The 20,891-nt window shown below is 41.2% G+C and overlaps 1 protein-coding gene across 1 annotated transcript in view; it reads right to left on the bottom strand.

The window, feature by feature from the left end:
• SHTN1 (shootin 1) overlaps positions 1 to 20,891 on the bottom strand; it is a 99,404-nt gene that overhangs the window by 3,351 nt on the left and 75,162 nt on the right. The window contains exons 13-16 of the mRNA XM_005310351.5: positions 19,521 to 19,630; positions 13,727 to 13,780; positions 9,167 to 9,293; positions 8,215 to 8,398 (exon numbers count right to left, since the gene is read on the bottom strand). Coding sequence (XP_005310408.2) covers positions 8,215 to 8,398; positions 9,167 to 9,293; positions 13,727 to 13,780; positions 19,521 to 19,630 — 475 coding nt within the window. The remainder of the gene's footprint in view (positions 1 to 8,214; positions 8,399 to 9,166; positions 9,294 to 13,726; positions 13,781 to 19,520; positions 19,631 to 20,891) is intronic.

Here is a 20,891-nt window from a genome sequence, read left to right as displayed (position 1 = left end):
TGGGCAGATGAATTACATCAGTGCAAAAATCCCAAATGTAGATAAGCCCTAGATTCACCAACAAGTTGGTGACTCTGCTCTCATGGAAGAGCTAACTACACATGACCACTGGGTTCAGCTGCACATGCTTGCCTGGAGCTGCCAGTAAGGGAACTTGAGTATTGAATAGGGTTACCATACGTCCGGATTTCCCCGGACATGTCCTCCTTTTGTGTGCTAAAAATAGCGTCCGGGAGGAATTTGTAAAGCTCTCACAATGTCCGGGATTAGCAGAGAGTGGCTGGGAGGGCTGCAGGGAAGTCCCGGGCTGGACTAGGGAGCAGCTGTAGAGGAGCCGGATCCGCCCTGCATTCTGAGCAGGCAGCTCCTTTGCAGCCCAGTCCGGCAGCACTGTGCAGGGCCAGACCGGGTTTTGTTGTGCAGGGCCAGACCGGGTTTTGTTGTGCTCGGGAGCTCAGCCACGTGTCCGGCTCGGCTGCACAGAGCCCAACACTCTGTTCTGAGCAGCAGGGTAAGGAGGTCAGGGGGCAGGAAGGTTCTGGAGGTGGAGGTCAAGAAACAGGGGGGGCTTTTTGGGGGCAGTGGAGAAAGTTTTGGGCAGTCAGGGTACAGGTAGGGGGTAGGGTCCTGGGGGGCAGTTGGGGGGGGTCTTAGGAGGGGGCAGTTAGGGGACAAGGAGCGGGGGGGGGGGGTAGGGGGCTGGGAGTTCTGGGGGGGAGCTGTCAGGGGGCAGGAGTGGAGAGAGGGATCGGAGCAGTCAGGGGACAGGGAGCAGAGGGGTTTAGATGGGTTGGGAGTTCTGGGGGGGGCTGTCAGGGGGCAGGAGTGCGGAGAGGGATCGGAGCAGTCAGGGGACAGGGAGCAGAGGGGTTTAGATGGGTTGGGAGTTCTGGGGGGGGGCTGTCAGTGGGTGGGGAGTGGTTGGATGGGGCGTGGGAGTCCCAGGGGTCTGTCTGGGGGTGGGGGTGTGGATAAAGGTTGGGGCAGTCAGGGGACAAGAGGCAGGGAGGCTTAGATAGTCCTGGGGGGCAGTTAGGGGCAGGGGTCCCAGGAGGGGGTAGTCAGGGGACAAGGAACGGGGGGAGGGTTGGGAGGTCAGGGGGGGGGCGGGAAGTGGGAGGGGCAGGGGCGGGGCTAGGGCGGGGCTCCTCCCGTCCTCTTTTTTGCTCGCTGAAATATGGTAACCCTAGTATTGAAAGGAAAAAACTAGAATCTACTGAAGGAAAAGAAGTTAATGTGATGGTTCCATCTCTTATGAGCTGCCCTCTCATGTGACTGTTCTGTCTGAGACAGAAAGACAACAGGGAGAGGGGGCACCTGGTTCAGCAACTGAAACTCAAGTGATGAGGTTTCACGGGCTCCTACCTGACTGACAGGGATCTGCAACTTGAACTGAGGCAAGCAAAGTCACAGAAATGGCAAGTTGCACTGAAGGTTTGTATTCCATACCCTAAGAGTGAAATTTCTCATCTGTTTTACACAAGAGACAAATGTTTTGCATCTACATTTCAAACGGCACATCGTTGTTTGTATTTAGTGAAATTCCACGTTCAAGCGACCTTCACAAGCATCAACATAAGAGCTTCAGTACAAGTTAATTAATTCTGAAATTGGCACTAATAGATACAGTTGCAGACTCACTTGAATACAGTCAAAACACACAAAATTAACAAGGAAAATAATGCTTATTTTATGCAAATGATGCCTCACTAGCTTATTTTTGCTGAAAATACAAGGTGGGATATTTTGAACATTATAGTGAATGAAACTTTTCAGAGCAGTGTAACTACAAGAGGGTTATTTTAGAAAGTGCTACCTCTGAAAAGCTGATTGCCCAACACTATAAAAATCGTCAAAGCCATAAATGCCACGTTCATTTTTATTTCACTTCGGAGGTAACTATCTTTCAAATCTCAACAGCTGGACTATTTAATACAATCTGGTGAATCAAAGTATAATTCTTCACTGGGCTCACAGCAGGGAGCCTGCATTAGTGTGTGGCAGCCATCCAACAACTGATGCGCAGCCAAACACTCTGAAGTCTGTTTCACTTACAATAAAAATGGATAAAACTGCAATCATATTTACCACCTTCAAGGACAGAAAAGTGAAAGATTTAAATCTGTCGATATAAAATAGTTTAATGGAGAAATCCAGTGATTAAGTCCAGTGTTATATTTTCTAGTGTAAAAGAAGAATGACTATTCACAGTTCATTTTACTAGTATTTCCTTCGTCAAATCCTTTACACAGCTACACCAGTTTGTCAGGACTGCTGCTAGGGAGTGTTACTGTTTAAATTATAAATCCCATTTATATATCTCACTCTTAACAGTTCAAATAGAACTGAAATTGGACATGATAAAGTTTCAGCCCAAGAGTAAATATAAACTCGTTTTAAAAAAGCGAAGAAAATTCCATGCTTTGTCCAAAAAAACAAACCACACCAACTTTTATTGCCAGAAATAAAGCTTGGGAGAGCAATTAGTGCATAATATGGTTAACTGTCTTTTTAAAAAACAATATATTACTACAAATCCAACCAACTGAGATATTTACTTCCAGCTCTATACAAAGCTTCTTTCCATCTTTCCATTCAGAATTTTATTTTGGATGTCAAACTCAAATTATTAGTTGTGCAAATGTGTGTTGAAGACGGAAATATTCTCTGAGTTCATATTTACATAATAATAGTGCTTAAATCCACACATATTATATTTTTCAAAGCGACTAAATGTTTCTAATCTATTATATGAAACCTAAATACATTTTTACATGATAAACAGTAATATAACTGACAGTCTAATATGTCAGCTCCCCTGCAGTTTCGAGCAGGAGTGCTTGTAATTTTAACATAAAAATACCCACATTAACACCGTGACACAAGCCAACAAAAGCAGTAAAACAAAGAGTTATGACTGACAGTCCATCTGAGAACTAGTGCCACTACGGCTTTTGCAATGATTCTGACCTTGGGGGCAGCTGCAGAATAACAGGACAAACTGAGGACCAGTTCTGTCAGCTCTGATGTGGATTTTCCTTTTTGTCACTGGTTTGCACTGTAACTTTAAGATGATTTAAATCTGGTTTTCTGTTAATTATATCATTTTGTTATAGATATTAAAAGCCAAAGACGTCTAAATACATGTCTGGACAGAGTCTTGATCATTTGCAAAAGCACAAGCCCAAAAGGAGAACATTAAGAGAATGAAAACACACCGTTGAAACATTCATGTTTTGATCCCACATTTTGATGACATTAACACAATTCTACACTAACTATGATTTCAGGATTTCCCTATTAATTTACCGTATTGAAGCAAAATCCCCTGAAAAGTGTGTTATCCTCATGCAAAACTAAATATGGTGTGAAGCTTTATGATAGTTGTGGACTAGATTACCATCATATTGTGGGACCACTGCAGCTTACACTACCTAGAAACCAAAACTGTGACTCTGGTTCGGTTTTGAGTGTTGTTGTAGCCGTGTCAGGCCTGAGAGACAAGCTGGGTGAGGCAATATGTTTTATTGGACCAATTTCTGTTAGTGAAAGAGAGAAGATTTCCAGCTACACAGAGCTTGTCTCTGAGACTTGGTTTGTCATTTCTTTGTTTACTAAGAAAAACTTCCCTACAACCTCTCCCAGAAACTAAGGTGAAATTCACTCCTCTACTACAAAACTTAAGTAAATGGGCTTTATGCACAGAATTGAACAGGGGGTCAGTGTATGTGACATTTATCTCCCACAATCCACAGGCAGGTCACAAGGCTATAATGCAACTTTCCAGGGGCTACTACTCCAACCTATGTGCCCTTTACAACTCCCTAAGCCAGATCAGTAACCTGTCTCCCGACCTAGTGACCCCCTTCTGCACCAGGCTATTTAGGGAAGCACAGGTCCACTGTAGCCGTCTACGGAAGTGTGGCAGACATCAGCTGGCGAGTAAATTCATCCATAAAGCGTGAGCATAGCAAGTGCTGCAGAAATGCATATGAGAACATTTCAGAATCTGTAGCAGAGAAGTGAATAAAATGCAAAGGACTAAAGGCAAACACCCATTATATTAGTACAAAGAGATAATGAATTTTCACAAAACCTTCTTTACACTCTAGTTCTTTTCAAATGTGAGTTTCAGGAATGTAGAAATTGCCACAGTGGATTAGAAGAGTGGTCCAGCTATTCCTTTTTCCTATCTTTGACAGTTGCCAATACCAGGAGAAAGAAATCTTCTAACAGACAATCACAGAATACCTTGCCCATGTTGGAAGTTCTTTCTTAAGCCTAGGCAGGTAGTAGTTAGCTACAAGGAATTTAATGCTCAACAGAACTGAATTTTTAGAAATACTCCATAGTCAGTGGGCTGGATTTTCAAACCACCTAAAAACCATTGTCACTTTTATGCCTGTCGTAGCATGTACTTGAATAATCAGTGAAAGTCACTGAAACGGAATGGTTTTGAATATTGTTTCAGTGTCAGCACTGTAATTTAGGGTATTTTTTATACATACATACAAATATATATATACACACACACACACACACACACACACACACACACAGAGAGAGAGAGAGAGAGAGAGAGAGAGAGAGAGAGAATCTATGTCAGCTACTTTTAAAACTAGTTGTTAAAAATAAGAAGATTCTCAACTTCCAGAACATCCCATTGTCCTCCTCATTTTGTTGTTCAAGCTTAATTGTCCATGTTCAACCTGCACACGGAAAACCTTTGTAGTTGTGTCTCGCTGAGGCCGAGCTGTTTCCTGCAGTGTCAGTAGACAATTCAGTGGTACTAAGATTACAGCTGAGAGAAGGAGAACAAATCCTTTAATTGTATAAAATCATCAGATTAAGCCTTCCCCTCTGTGTGGTTCATTCTGTTAACTGAGTCATCTACTGCCTGGAAACAAATGTTTACTAAGTGAAAAAAAAAAAAAAAAAAAAAGGAAGAGCGAGGCACACCTTTCCTTTCTGTGTGTATACACCACAGGAGCCATGGGAACTCCCTTGGCTTCCAACCGAACAAAACATTAACTAGTCTCTCTTGAGGAATTGCCATTAAATTAGACTCCTGCTGGGATAAATGTTTGGGAGGACAGTTGTGTGGGGAGTCGTCTTAAAGTTGAGCTAAGGCCCTCAATTTCTGTTTGTGACCCATTCCTTCCTTTGCCTCCCCCACCTCAACCCCGATTCCAAACCAGCTTATTAACAGCTTCTAGCCTTCACTTTGTTAACCTGTTGTATTGAAATCACTGGACTGATGGTCAAAAACAAAGCATTGTCCTCTGAACTAATTTTTCCAAATTCTGAAATATGAGCAGTTTGTCTGTCTGTTTACAGGGATGTTTTAGAATTGACTTGCATCTACTCACGTGAGGCCCAGTTCTAGAATCCTGGCTCAGACTGGAGCGCTTACATATATAGGAGTACTCCAATTACTTTATTTTAAGTCACTATCTTGTAAGCACTTATACACAAGTAACTTTATTCATGTGTTTAGTTCCATTTAAGCCAATGAGTGAAATTTTGGCCGCACTGAAGTCAATGGCAAAACTCTCATTGAGTTCAGTGAGGCGTGAGTCTACTAGTGTCAGTAAATTATTCATGTGTTTGGATTGCAAGGTTGGGCCTTCACTGATTGCACGATCCCCTTCTGCAATGGGACTACTCACATGAGTTAAAGCTACTCAATACGAGTAGAGGTTGCAGAATTGGGCCTTTAATATTAGCTAACATTCTTTAAGTACCACTCGGACAATGAAGCAAAAAGCAATACATCATGCAGGACTGTTTACATGATTTTTCGATAGGGATGCTATAGATCTTTACATTTAAAGTTAGAGCAAACCAAAGAAAAACAGATTATACAGGAAGAGTTCCTGTAATTAGGGAACCTGTACTCTTGCATGGCAGGGTGCACTGTAGGTGGTCTGACAAAACACTGAAAACAACAATAAAGGTCAAACCTTTGTCAGTGTTTAAAGAAATGTAAATGGTAATGAGATGGATAAAGCCCCTTATCTTGGGCGGGAAGAAGGACAGTGACAGTTGATAATTTGCTTGTACCTCTTGCTTAGGTGTCTGGTCAAAGCAGAGTGTTGTTTGTTTCTTACCAGCCTGGTTAACCAGGAAGTAAGTCTAGGATGCTGCTGTGTCAAGTTGTCAGCTGTGTTCAGCAAAATGATTTTGCCCTGACTTCAGTCCTCCTTCCAAAGCAAGAATACATTAGGACCTAGAGCAGGGATCGACAACCTTTGGTACGTGGCCCATGAGGGAAATTTGCTGGCGGGCCGGGACAGTTTGTTTACCTGTAGCGTCTGCAGGTTCAGCCAATCGTAGCTCCCACTGGCCGCGGTTCACTGTTCCAGGCCAATGGGGGCTGTGGGAAGTGGCGGCCAGCACATCCCTTGGCCCACGCAGCATGAAGGGGGAACAGCACAAGAGTCCCTACACTATCTGTATTCCATTGGAGGATCCTCCTTGACAGTAGCTTAGGCCAGTTTACACCAATGGAACAGCATACCTCACTAGAGAACCTGGCCCACAGCATTTGTATTGGTGCATTAACAGTTAGATTAAAATTAAATGTGTCTTTTAGGTTCCCACAGAATAGGCAAGCTGCAAAATAAATTAAGCTTCACATATGCTTTTATAGCACGTAACAACTGTGACTGTCAACACAAGATCCTTTTCACTGTCAATTCACCACGCATTCTGCAAGACCTTGGGCCTGCAATTATTTCATTTCCTTTCTTGCAAATGTAATTTCCACTTAGTTTGGTGGAATAAAAGGTAGACAAAAGGTGGTAAGAGTCACAGAATTTTCTGATTAAGATTATCTGTTCAAAATGGTAAAAATCTATAGACTAACAATGCAGTGTTTCTCAGAAACTAACTCACCTCTACTGAATTGACTCTGTATCAGGGTATTGGTTAAAAAAAAAAAAATACAGCTACACTGTTGAGGTCAAATTAACTCTTAAACACATTGAAATCAGAAAGATAAAGAGTAAGTATAGATCATATTTCTGTTAAGGACTCTTATTGAATATAATTCAGTGGAGGAAGACACCTGATTGGAGAGGGAAATTTGCTTTTAAAATTCAATCAGGATTAAATAAAACTATAAGGCACAAAAAGGATATAAGGCCTTTCATTAAATAAAAAAACAAAACAAAAACCAAAGAGAGAGAGAGAGAGAGAGATAAAAGCACCAACAAGAGAATAAAGCAAATACCAGTTCACAAAAAATATATCTGAATTGAATTTCCAGTTCATTTGTCCCGATTCTCCCCTTTGAACTAAGCAATGGAGACCTACGAGAATAGGTGTTCTTTTTCTACTGATGGAACAGGAAATCAGAGGTTTAATTAACCATGATTATAATATTCTGCTGATCTGATTTGTCTCACCTATTTCCTTTTTCTTTAAGTGACAGACTACCTGACAGACTACCTGACAAACATCCTGGCAAGAGAACTAAAGCAAATCTGCAGACTAATTTCAAAAAGAGGTTTGCATTGTTATAAAACAAACTGATCCTCAACCGGATCCGTCTGAAATGTATATTTCTGAAGCAGGATTAACTCTTTGATGCTTAAATGGCACTTTGAAGCTTCAATCTGTTGTACCAAAAGAATCCTCTGTCTGTTGTGCCAAAATACTATCTCATTCTACATTTTCTTTCAGCATCTAAATCCTGTGACTTCCGGATAGTTGGACATTTCCATTTCCTGCTGGTAAAAGTTATTCTGAGATTGTGAAAATGTGCATTCCTTTTGGTCCATTGGGGGCAAAAACCAAAACAAACACTTTTCAGTTGGTCAGGTTTATTTGATACTAATGTTGGATTTACAAACTGGCTGTCTGTTTTTTAAAACCAAGAATACACTGCCCACATGTATCCCCTCTTCTTTATTGAGAATGGGGAAAATACCTCAAGTGAAACATTTTGCTATTCCTCAAAAAGTCCCACTATCTTTGTAGCAAGAGATCCTGAATATCTCTGGGCAGTACATTCACTGACTCTAGGGTGAGAAGAGCCTTGTTATAATGGAGAGTTCAATCTCCAAGTGGGACTGAGAGATAACTTGTATGGGCAGTTACATATTGCACATTTTCCTGATTAACAAAGTGATGTAAATGGCATAAATATACACCAGTGAAATAGGTTTGGCATTAACATATGACTGGATGTCCATATATAGCATTACTTACTGAAATGTAACCTTAGAACTTGCGCTTCCTTTCATTTGAAGAGACCCTTCGCCCGACTCAGGTGTTTTGGAGCTGAATTCTGCCTCCAGAGTTTTCTTGTTCAATGCTATTTGTGCTGTACTGGATTCTGAACCTAACACTGGCATGGATTTGGATTCTGATGTGGCCAAGACTCCAGCCGGACCTACAATCCAAACAGAGTTTAGCATTTTTGTTACCCCTGCTTGTCATGGGTATTGAATCACAGATCAGCTCAATGTAATTCCAGTCAGTTAGGTAGGTCAAATCGGTTCCTTAAAGAGTAGCTTCTAGTTCATGGAAAGTGTTGAAATGCATTCCATTTAGAATCAGCCTCTTTCTCTCTACAGTGTCAAAATGCCATGGCTCAATGCAGCCAAGCCTAGGATTTAGAAGGGTCCCATAGGAACTACAGAACCTCAGCTGCTGTCTGAATTCACTCAGCTGAGAAGTGTGGACTGGTGAGTATATTGAAGGTGTTAATGTTTCTCTTTTCTGCTATAAAAGGATATTTGAACAAAGCTTTAAAACCATTAAAAGCTGCCGCAAATACTTGTTCTTTGGAGAGAGTGAATTCAAGATGGCGGTCGTAAGCCATCATTCCCCTATTTTACATTAGTTTATGAAACACACCTTTGTGGGAAGCACAAAGCAGCAAAGTCAGTCCAAGGGCTTCAGTAATGCTGCCTGAGCTTGGGAGCAGAAGGTTTACAAGGGTGGGCAGAGAGCACTGAGACACACTTATACTAGAGAAAATCGTGATGGCAGAGTGCAGCTATTAAGGGGAAGTGGATCAGTTGGGAAGCAATTAGAGCTCTCCCAAATAACACTGGGTGAACCTGGAAAGGTCTTAAAGACAGAGTAATTTGGCGTTTAAATAGCTTTAACACAAGTTCTATAAAACTCAACAGTAGGACTATGAAGGACAACTTACTACTGCTGTCTTGCTCGGCTGTCACCTTCCTGCGCCGTAAAATTCTTTCTAACTCAGTTTCATTGCTGTCTGGGTCTGTTTCAAGAGATTTTAAGCTTCTTGAACTGGTGGATTTGTTGAGTGTTTCCTGTAATAAGAAATATTCATAGAAGGTCATCAGAACACAGGCCCTTCCAAAACAGTAGATAAGGTCAAACAAGTGAAATGGGTATTGGAGATGGTAAGTGTTATCATTTTAGATTAAGGAACAGTTCTGCTTGGTCAGCACTCTGAACCAGGAACTCCTGATTCTAATACTATCACAGAGCCCCTCTGGGACACTGGGCAGGTCACTTAACCTTTCTACCTCAATTTACCTATCAGTAAAATGGGGAGAACCATGATTACAGAGAGTTTGTGAGGCTCACTGGCCCATAATCAGCTCAGGAGGAGGCCCCTGGCAGTGGAAAATTCCATCTGTGGGGAAGCCTGCAGGAAGACCTGGGCTGGCCAAAAAGGTGGTAGTACTGGCAAGGGAGAGATTATGTCTAGGTAATTTAGCACATCCCCTGAACAGACTCCATGAAGCCCTGACCTCAAGCTAACAATGCCCTTTCCTAGTGAATCCCACTCCGTAGCAAGGAGTCAGGCTAGCTCTGAGTGGGTAAATCTGGTGGAGTATTTCTAAAGCGCTATGTAAATGCTAAGTATCATTACTGGAACAAACCCAACTATTTACAGAAATACCAAAATACTCCCATGTAAAAGCTGTGAGAATCTTAACAAGATTTTACAAGAGGAATATCTTGTTAGTAACAAACCTTCTCTATTAGCTAAAAGCCAAAGAACCACATTTAATTGACTACTACAGTATGCAACCTTTTCTAAATGAAGTTCACTCCCAGTGTCTTACAAATCAGCATGCTAAACTGCCCTACTATCCAAGCTTATAGCAGGTTCATTTAATTTACAAAAAGAAATACCCACTATGCTCGTGCTGATCTCACAAGTCCTTCAGTGCCCACCAAAAACTCAAGTATTTCCATAGGCCTGGCTGTGTCTTTTGGTGGCAGTATCAGATCTCTGGTTACTGCTTCCTTTTAGCATGCACAGAATGCAGACCAACGTCATTGCTGCCTTATACTGAGACTAACACTTTTGTAGCCTCTGGCTTAGGCCAAAAGGCAGGGTCTTATTTTACAGCCCTCCTAAGAAAAAAAGTCTTCCAAAGCTGAAACCTCTAAAAATGCTGCCACTGGAATTTTAACTGGCACAAACCATGCTCAGCATGCTCCTCCAGTCTGGCTGGAGTTCACTGCCACCTTGTCAAATACCAAATTGACTGTAAAATTGCCCTAAATGTTTATAAATGGAGCTCAAAATTTGGGACGTGTATTTATTGCTGTCTCTCTCTGAGCCTCACCATTGTTTGTGACCCTTGTAAAGCCTGTTTGCTAGCTGGCAGCTGCAAAAAACACATCTAGAGACCCACACAGCATGTTTTCAAGTGGTGTATCCCAGCTCAGATCAGGCTAGATCAAAAATGCTGTGTCAAAAAATCTCAGGGCTAATATTTAAATAAAAACAAAAAAACCAAACCACCACCCCAACAACCTCCTTACGGACAGAATCTTTTGTATGGTACATGGGCCTGATTCTCAGAAGTGGTGGATATGCTCAAGGGGTGTTGTGAGAAATAATTTAATACACTAGGTTTACCCACGAGGATGTGAAGCTCATTTGCATGAAAGCAGCAATATGCATTTATTCACTGTTGAACTGTGTTATTAAGTGAGTATTAGTTGTCAAAAATTATTATTAAAACACTGGGGTAGCCGTGTTAGTCTGAATCTGTAAAAAGCAACAGAGGGTCCTGTGGCACCTTTGAGACTAACAGAAGTACTGGGAGCATAAGCTTTCGTGGGTAAGAACGAAGTGAGGTTCTTACCCACGAAAGCTTATGCTCCCAGTACTTCTGTTAGTCTCAAAGGTGCCACAGGACCCTCTGTTGCTATTAAAACACTGCAATCCAGCTCATTCCTCGTAATATTACACACATGTGACAAGAAATAAGGTTACATGTATTCTTTCCAGATGTTTATAACTACACCACTCTCACTGTAGTATCTCAATGCCTCCCACCAAGTTAAAAAGAAATTAATCAATGGCAATGGCCTTAATTTTTTCCCTACTTCTTTCTGATGGAATCTGGGGTACTCGCTCCCTCCCCCATTTCCTTCTTCTCTTCTCCTCCAAATTCCTTTTCTCTTTTTCCTCCAGCTTGTCTTCACCTCCTTTTGTTCCTCCTCTTGCTTCTCCCTCCTTTGCTAATTCTAGTTGTGTCTGTGAAAAAGCCAGGCCAAAAGAGTGAGTGTACAAAGACCCTGAGACCTGTGGTCATAGAGATATCCTCCTGTATGAATGCAAAGTCTTGGACCTGTTGTCAGACAAGCCTGGTCTCGCACTGTCATGAGATTCTCACTGAAGTTGATAACTTCATAGCGTCTCAGAATTACTCCCAAAAGGCATCATGTATCCTTTCAGAGAGACATGGGCAGACAGTCTTGTGGGAGTCCACAAGGGAATATTCTGAATGTGGAGTTACCTGGCTCTGATCTCTGGGACAACATGACCAATATCATCTGTTTCTAGGCCCTGCATTGTGCAACTCATTGCTAACCAGTTGAGCTTATGGACCTTGAGTTGGTTGCTCGCTGTTTTGAGACAGCACACAACTGGTATCTTCAGCTCAGTCCTATTCACTCTCTTCTATGGATCAACTGCTCCCTTGGCGCTATTTTCTGATATGGTATTGCCTTCCTACAGAGTTCCACAACAGGCATGAACTTATTGTCATGGCTGCCAGGAAAAGTTTGGTCTCCAGAAGTGGTATATTTCTTCAGAGAGTAATCAGTGAAGAGATACAAGATACAGTGTTGTACATGTACACTCATGAACGGGGGTATTAGATTGCAAAAGCAAACAGCAGCTTATAAGTCACAGAGGCAGCACTACTTCCAGGACTCCATCAAAACAGCTTGTCCCTCAATAAGTTAAAATATTTTACTTTGTAGCTATTCTGAAATTAACTGAGCTGGGGCATTAATAATGAGTAATAGTCCTCAGCACTGTACTAACATTACAGACCTAAAAGTAAACCAAAGAACTGAGTTGCTTTCCTTGAACTCTGCAATTTACAGAATGAATATAAATGTGTTTATAACAATTATATGGAGGTCTGCATGGAATGCACAATTAGCACAGTAACAACAAACATGTAAGTATTTATTTCTTCAGTACCCACCCCCATGTTTGTCATCTGACTGTGCATAATGATTAGTCTCAAGAATAGACTAGAATTTAGTTTATATAACACCTCTCATACTCTAAATATCCTGAAGAGTTACAAAAAGCATTGAGCTAGATACTGATAGCACAGCGATCATGGGTCTCCTCTTGTCCAGGTTGAAATCAATGGCAAAGGACACACTGAATTCAGTCATGAAGAAGCAGCCCTTGACAGCAAATGAAACAGCCATTATGTACGTTGCAATAGCTCACTTGCAGCCTTGGACAACAGAAGTTAGCTCCTAACGGAATGCTAGCCAGGACATCAGGGTGATCCTCCAGTCTCTTCACAAAGGTGCCATTGGATCTTTAACTTACAACTAAAGAATAATTTCTGCCAAAGATGGACAGAACTATCTCCAGTTTAATGCTACCCCAAGATTGCCACCCTTGCTGCAAACTCCCCTTTCTCAGCACATCACACTAGGGGGCTTAAACTCAAAATCTCCTGGACTAGAAGAGAGAGTAACCAGGTAAGCCAAAGATGGTGGCATAAAATATTGTTCCTTGTTTTAAAATACCATAGTAATGGCCCCTAACACTGCAGTAGCAATGCTGTCAGCTGTAGAATTTTGGACCATTGCTGTACAATACTATAGTATATATTAATAAAGGTTATGTAAATCCTAGCATTGATTGTTAGGAACAACATTGCCTATTAAGCGTGTGCAATAATATTAACAAATTATGGATAAAACCCTGGGCTCACTGAAATCTATTGCAAAACTCCCAATGGCTTCAACGAGGATAGGACTTCACTCTATGCATGTGCTGAAGTTACACCTCAACTTTTAACTCTCAGGACTAGAGAAGCCAAGTAGGAGAAGCTATGTTGATTTGACTCTTATTCAATACAATTTAAGCACCTATTCAGGAGAAGGAGCTACTGAACATGTACAATGTACAGTGTAAGTACATTACAAAACAGAAATAAACTGAGCGCATTTTGTTAAAGATGAGCAAAATATCAAATATAACTGCTTTATGTAGTGACAATCAAATACATATATGTAACTATATATATACATACATTTGTATATATTTATATAAATAAATACAGATAGAAAGATAAGAGTTCTAGGTCTTTAGATATCTATATCTATTCAGATATCAAGAAAGAGGGAGTTAGAGAAATCTCTCTATGACTATTTATATCTATCCATCCGGCCTCAAAATGTCCTCTCATCTCACGCGAAAAGAGAACAACAGAATGTAAACAACATGTGTTCTTACCAGTATTCCCTTGAGTTCTTTCACTGCACTATCAGAGGCTTTTGGTTCTTCCGGCTGTAATTAAACAAAACACACACATCATGAAATCTGATTCTGCAAATACTGACTGTGCAAGATGTGTGTGTTTGTTTTGTATTGTATTTTAGGACAAACATCACATGAATCTGCAATGGGTTTGTTGGCAAGGCCTATGCAAATTTATTAACTCACCACCCCTCAAAGTGGGACATTTAAAATTGCTAGTATTTCCGAAAATATTCCAATGCTTGGAAAGATATTAACTAGGAATTAAGGAGAAAATTAAATAACTTGAATTCTAGCGAGTATACTTTAGTAAATTTGAATGTTAACATTTTAGCATAAAAACATTAAATAAAAATGAAGGCAACAGAAGCAGGGAGTTCAAATAAAGTCCCCTTTTTACTACTGCTCTCCTTGATTCCCTACTTTTAGTGGCGTCCCCACCTCTCCCACACCACCAGAGGCAGGACAGATGTGGAAGGGAACTGGGGAGGGGCAGCCTTCTTTCCCATCTCAGAATCCTCCTCCCATTGGGGTGGGGAGAAGGGAACACAGGAATTTAGAGACAGCTAAATGGCAACAAAGGGGGAGTCTTCTTGCTCCGCCCTCTGCCCCATACTGTTCATATTAAGACAGACTATTGCTTTTGTCAAACCAATGCCACAACATCATAGAACCCTCCCTCTACAGCCACTTGCAATGTCCCCACCCTTTTCCAGGCTGTCTCATGATGCCCTGGCAACAACGTTGGGTGCCATTATGGGAGTGGATGGTGCTCAGCACCCTGCAGGATTGGGCCCAGTGCACTCATTGGAAGATGCAGGTTCCCTGCTTTTCTTAGGATCAGGCCTGCTGGGAAGCAGCAGTACAATGGCAGCTTTCATTCAGACACAGCAGAACAAAATCAGCAGGTTAGGGTCTATTACCTGAGTAGCATCTACCCCTTGAAATATTTCTGAGTGTTAGGGTTTGGTTCTTCAATTTTTTTTTACAATAAATATTCATAAGGTTCTCTAGGATACTAATTTCTGCTCTTTTCCTTTCAAGGTGCATAAATCTGACTACCTTAATTATTTTAATCCCCTTAGCCAAACGACACATTTTAATGAATCCCTTTGTGTCATTATATTAGTGAGAGCAAGGGTCGGGTGACCGTGAAAACGAGTTAGTTACAGTTAACAAAATACTGCCCCTGCCTACCCACCCTGCAGGGAGAAAAATGGAACAACAGATCCAACTGCTATCCAGCTGCACTCTATCTTGCTTGCACTTATTGCTTGAGGTATTAAGGTTCATCTACAGTATTTCAGCCCAAGTGTCTTTCATTCCCTTGAAGTCAACAGAAGTTAGAGGGCAGTCAGCCAGTGCTGAATGAAGGCAATGCAGGGCCCCAGGCACACCTCTACATACAGGTCTGGCAGAGGGCTCACTATACTGTAACTCATATCAGCTCTGACATCAGCTCAGTTGTCACTGTGACTCTGGCAGACCAGGTGCCAGCTCATGCCAAAGCCCCTAGGTCTCAGTGAACACTGCCAATTGCATAGCTGGAAACCAGTCTGGCTCACCTGTGTATTAGCATTATTAAAACAGATAAGTTTATAAGGACGTGTTTAGACTTTATGCAATGCTCATAGGATACTGCATGTATTGATCTCACTTATAACATCTGTACCCCATGGTATAAAGTTATATTGAGTGTTCGCATTATACATCTCCGTAACTGGGTAACTAACCAAAGAGGAAAGGAGCATTAATTAATGTAAAGTGCTGGTCCCCCACACAAGAAGCCCCACTGAAACCAAATGAGCCATTGTGAAATAAAGACTTTGCTGATTGCCCCATACACACCGTGAAGAGGAGACAGGGGCAAATACTTGTCCCATGAGTTTGAACTCTGGGGGCAGGAAATAAAAATCTCTGACCAGAAGGAACTATATCACTATGCTGCTTGGAATTTGGAGATGGAAAGGGAGCCCCAAGCTGCTACGCTTGGGTTAGCTCTAATGGACATAGAAAGCTTGCATATTGCAGCAGCTTCTATGATGTTCTGGAACCTAAAACTGTAACTCATTATGTTTACCTGCTTTAACCTTGTAAATAACTCTAATTTCTTTTTTTCTTTGTTAATAAATCTTTAGTTAGTTTATTATAGGATTGGCTACAAGCGTTGTCTTTGGTGTGAGGTCTAAGATGCAACTGACTTGGGGTAAGTGACTGGTCCTTTGGGACTGGTAGTAACCTGAATATTGTGATTTTTGGTGTAAGGGACCATCTATCACAAAGGCAAGTTTGCTTGGGTGGCAAGATAGACCAGAGTACCCAAGGGGACTTTCTGTGACTGCATTGTTAGGCTGCTATAGTGCTTGAAGAATTAACACTTGTTACTTGGTTGGTGAAATCTACGTATAGGACTCACTACCAATTTGGGATTTTTGTCTTGTTTCTTGACAGTCTGCCCTGAGGTTGACTCCAGACAGCTTGACAGTCATAATATGTATCCAAAAGATATCTTGTAAGGTGTCATATGTAAACAGGTGATGTGCTGGTCAGGAATACATTGCATGAGGTATGTATGGATTATGTGCAAAGAGTTATGTATGTGTGCTGGGAATATGTTCTTAAAATGTGTTTTAGAGGCAATGCATAAATCATGCCGGCCCTAGACAAAGGGCTGTGGATTTACCTGTCTCACTGGCTTGATTACAGGCAGAAGATTATGAAAGTATATTTACATATAAGGTAAACAAAGCAATCAAGATAATAAGCAGCAGAGGAAACAGCTTATAAACACTTTGGAGCACAGAGTCTATACTCCCAGCAAGCCTTCCTAGCTCTTGAGGCAGGAAAATATAAAGAGGAGCAAAAAGACATTTTAGTTATCCACCTCATAGGGGACAAAGGGGACATCCCCTTCTGATTCTATGAATGTTGGATCTCTGACCTGGAGGGCTGGAGATGCTGGTAACCTGATGTGACTAAGAAAACTGCTTAGGCAAAAAGAACAGGAGTCCTTGTGGCACCTTAGAGACTAACAAATTTATTTGTTATGCATCCGAAGAAGTGGGCTGTAACCCACGAAAGCTTATGCTGAAATAAATTTGTTAGTCTCTAAGGTGCCACAAGGACTCCTGTTCTTTTTGCGGATACAGACTAACACAGCTGCTACTTTGAAACCTGTCATTATGCTTAGGCAAAGATTGTAACTTGCTAAGATTAAGATTTAGCCACTAGAAAGTGTGTTTTGTTTGTAACCAGACCTGTCTCTTCTTTTTCTTGCTAAGTATCACTTAAATCTCTGTCCTCTGTTAATAAATGTATTATTTGTTTTACTATTAACCATCTGAGTGCTGTTATATTGAAGTAAAGAGTGAGTCCTCAGCTAGCCTAACAGGCTAGTGTGTGCACTGTGTCTTTGGAGGCAGCAAACTTGACTGTGAGTATCCAGTGAGAGGGACTGGACACTGTAAAGACACGTCTCTGGGGACCTGCGGAACTGAAGTTCACCGATTGTTACCAGCAAGGCAAGGATTAGCCTGGCAGCGTATCAAGGGGTTTGTTTGGGAGGCCGGCAGAGTGGCATGGCACGGAACTGACACACAGTCTAAGCTCAAGCAAAGCTCTCCCTTCTTAAGGCAGAGGGGTAACATAGTGGCTTATAGTTCTGGGTGCCCTGAGGAAAGTGTCACAGGGTCCCTCAAACCCCACAAAGGGGCACCAGGACCACAGCCAAGCAGGGGGCTTGATTTGCATTGGCGATGGGTGTGGGCTCAGACAGCTTCCTTTGAGGCTCTAACAGCTCCTGTGCCCTCAGACATCACTGTACTGGTTACACCTAGCTCATGCTTCCATTTTTTTCTTTACAACATGAAGACTAGAAATATAATTTCTTTTAATGAAAGCTGGAATTCTGATGTCACCAGAAGACTCTCTGAGCTAAGGCTGTAGTAAGAACCTGAAGGATCTGGGCCTTTACCTTAATGAACACTCTGAGGTCTGATCATCCTGCAAACACTTATGGTCACGAAGACCTTCTCACATTAGTAGTCCCACTGCGTTCCAAGTTACTCGTTTGTGTAATCGCAGAATTGTCAACCCAATTATTCAAAAATCACGAGTAAGGTCTTTAAAAAAAAAAAAAAAATCGAGAGATCTTTTTAAAATGTTTGGCTTAAAAATTCTGAGGCATCTTGGATGCATTGTATTTGTTATCTAGTTTCTGAGCTTCTCCATTTCACTTGGGATTATATTTTCAAGCTCACCTCCATAAGGACCACAAGGATTAGAAATGTACTTTCTAAAAAATACCAAAACAAAACATCAGTCTCTCATGTAATCACATGACTCCGGGAGCTGTAGCTTTATGAAAAAACATCAAGAATCACATGAACTGTGACAAAAATCACAAGAGCTGGCAAGACTCTCAGCATTTCTAGGATCAAACTCTTTCACGGTAGTGAAAAAGCTTTACTTTTTGGCACAGGACTAACTTTTCATTTATTTTCTTAAGATAATTGCTACTTTAATCAAGAGAAGATTTACTTAGCTTAAATATAAACATTTGAAAACCACTATCCCATTATTTTACGTTTGCGTACAGGCTATTTCAAGCTTTAATGTCTGCATAAAACACTTTGCTGCAGACAGGTTCACAGATTACTGCTGTGTCTTGCATAAGGGGAAAGAAAAGAAATACTGATGAGATGGAAAGTACACTAGTCTGTGTTGTTTAAGGATCAAGTCTTTTGGAACATTTCCTTTACATAACCCAATCACATTCCTTTTCAGATTGTTATTTTTGTTCAGTTTCCTCATTGTTACATTTGCTTAGGATTTCTAAAAGAGTAGCCTCTATTGTATTGTTAGGCTTGAGAAGGTGCTCTCTTTTAGTTTCAATCTGTATCAAGACAAATGCACCCAAGACCTTTCTGGATACTTCAAATACCAAAAAGACATTGTGAATTTGGAGAAAGTTCAAGGAGGATCAACAAAAATAATTTAAGGGCTGGAGGAATAACATGAAGACAAAAATAGTGCAATATTTATAGATGGACTACATGATGACTAAGGCCTCTATGTTCAAAAGTGACTCATGATTTTCAGTGCTCAATTCAGGAACCTAGAAATTGAGGCACACAAAAATCACTAGTCACTTTTGAAAACTCAGGCTTGAGTGTGTACATGTGTACACCCGGGCATAGAGGGAGGCACAGCAAGTGTATAAGAACATTTGAAGACTATCGGAAGTGTGTGTGTGGGGGGGGGAGATCATAAACTTGAGGTCTGTTAGACTGACTTTCTAAGGAATTGAGCCATTGCTTGAGTCATTTAAAATTGCACTAGACAAAACTCTGGAGAACAAACTGTCAGAGAAAATCTTACACTAGCAGGGAGATGAATGAAATGACAAAGCAGCTATTCCATCTCTAATTTCTGTGATTCAATAATAGCTCTTTCAGATTTACCTTTTAAAATTACATCTTGTTTTGGAATCACTGCCTTATTTTTGTACCTTCTCTCAATTATTTTCGCCTCCTTCAATCTTTTAGGCTGAATGGTTTATAGTCCAACAGTTAAACCCACTACCTTACCTTATTCTGGTCAAACAACAAGCAAAGTAAAAGAAAAAAAACCCAAATTGTGCTCTGATAAATGTATTATGGTACATTTCATTTGTTTTCAGCATACATTACAGTACCAGGCTAATATTGTTCTAACTTCCCCCAGTGTAAGACTAAACACACAAAGAAACCAATGTTTAAGTATTCCAAACCTTTGTCTTAGGTCTGCTTGACGGATTAACTGGCCTTAGGTGAACTCCCTTTTTAATTCTATCCATCATTTCTTCAACTGCTTGTCTCTTCAGGTCTCTTACTTCTTCCCCTGTTCATAAGGTATAGATAGTGTCAAGTTAAAGATACAAGATACACCGCTACCTCGATGTAATGCCACCCGACATAACACGAATTCGGATATAATGCAGTAAAGCAGTGCTCTGGGGGGCGGGCGGGGCTGCACACTCCAGTGGATCAAAGCAAGTTCGATATAACATGGTTTCACCTATAACGCGGTAAGATTTTTTGGCTCCCAAGAACAGCGTTATATCGAGGTAGAGGTGTATTAGGAAGAAACAAAGAAAACACTCATTTTAAAGAGATACATTATAAAAATAAGTAACATTCACCACATGCTGCAAGTTATAAATATAGTTAGTAATTTAGTCACGAAAATCAATGATCAAGCAATGATTAATGTGCAATGCAGATAGTTGTATAACTGAAAAAATTCCTCATGTCAGCGGGAGCAGGTGGAATATATACACACTATATATAATCCAAACTTGCATCCTTCCTCAGTTTGGCGGTATTATTAATGTAAATGAGAACGAGAGTTAAACATAAGCCTTTTTTTAAACTCAAATCTTAGCTGTTCATGGGGTTTTCCCACAGGACCTCCTCTGTCCCAGCCCTTAGCTCCCCTTACCCCAGAGAGGCACCCCTTACATCACTTCAAGGTATGTCCAGATGGAGATAACATGATCCACATGCTAGCAGAAGTCAGAAGAATCTACTTTGTATCTTTTTACAGAGTTGTAGCACCTGGGTTTAGGGTGACTCAGGAACCTCACAATCATATGCAGGATCCTATGGACAGTTCCTGAGTTGCTGTACATTGTTACCGCCCCACTGCCTTCAACTGAACTATGACCGTTTACACAAGTTGATGATCTGGCCCTCAACCTTTCCATCCTGTTACAGTCAGATCATTAGTATTTATTATTTGTATGATCATAGCACTTAAGAGCCCCAGTCATGGGCCAGGACCCATGGTTCTAGGTGCTGTACCAACAGAAGAAAAAGATAGTGCAGTATATAAATTCAGATCTGGAACCAGGGGGCTGATCCTGAACAGTTGGAGATGCAGGTCTTCAGACCCCAAGAAATTAGCAACCCTGGTTAAATCGGGAGGTCAGATTCTGATCGCACTTAAAACACTGTAAATGGAAACAATCCCATTGGCTTCATTAGAGTTGGTCAAGATGGTCAAGTCAATGATGCTTACAGATGAGGCAGTATCAAGGCCCCAATTCAGCAAGGTACTTAAGCACAGGTTTAACTTTAAGCAATGGGGCTACTCAATGTGC

This window comes from Chrysemys picta, chromosome 7 (assembly GCF_011386835.1).
Source record: "Chrysemys picta bellii isolate R12L10 chromosome 7, ASM1138683v2, whole genome shotgun sequence".
Lineage (NCBI taxonomy): Eukaryota > Metazoa > Chordata > Testudines > Emydidae > Chrysemys > Chrysemys picta.
The sequence above is the reverse complement of the archived record's forward strand: the minus strand, read 5'-3'. Positions and strand labels throughout refer to the sequence as shown.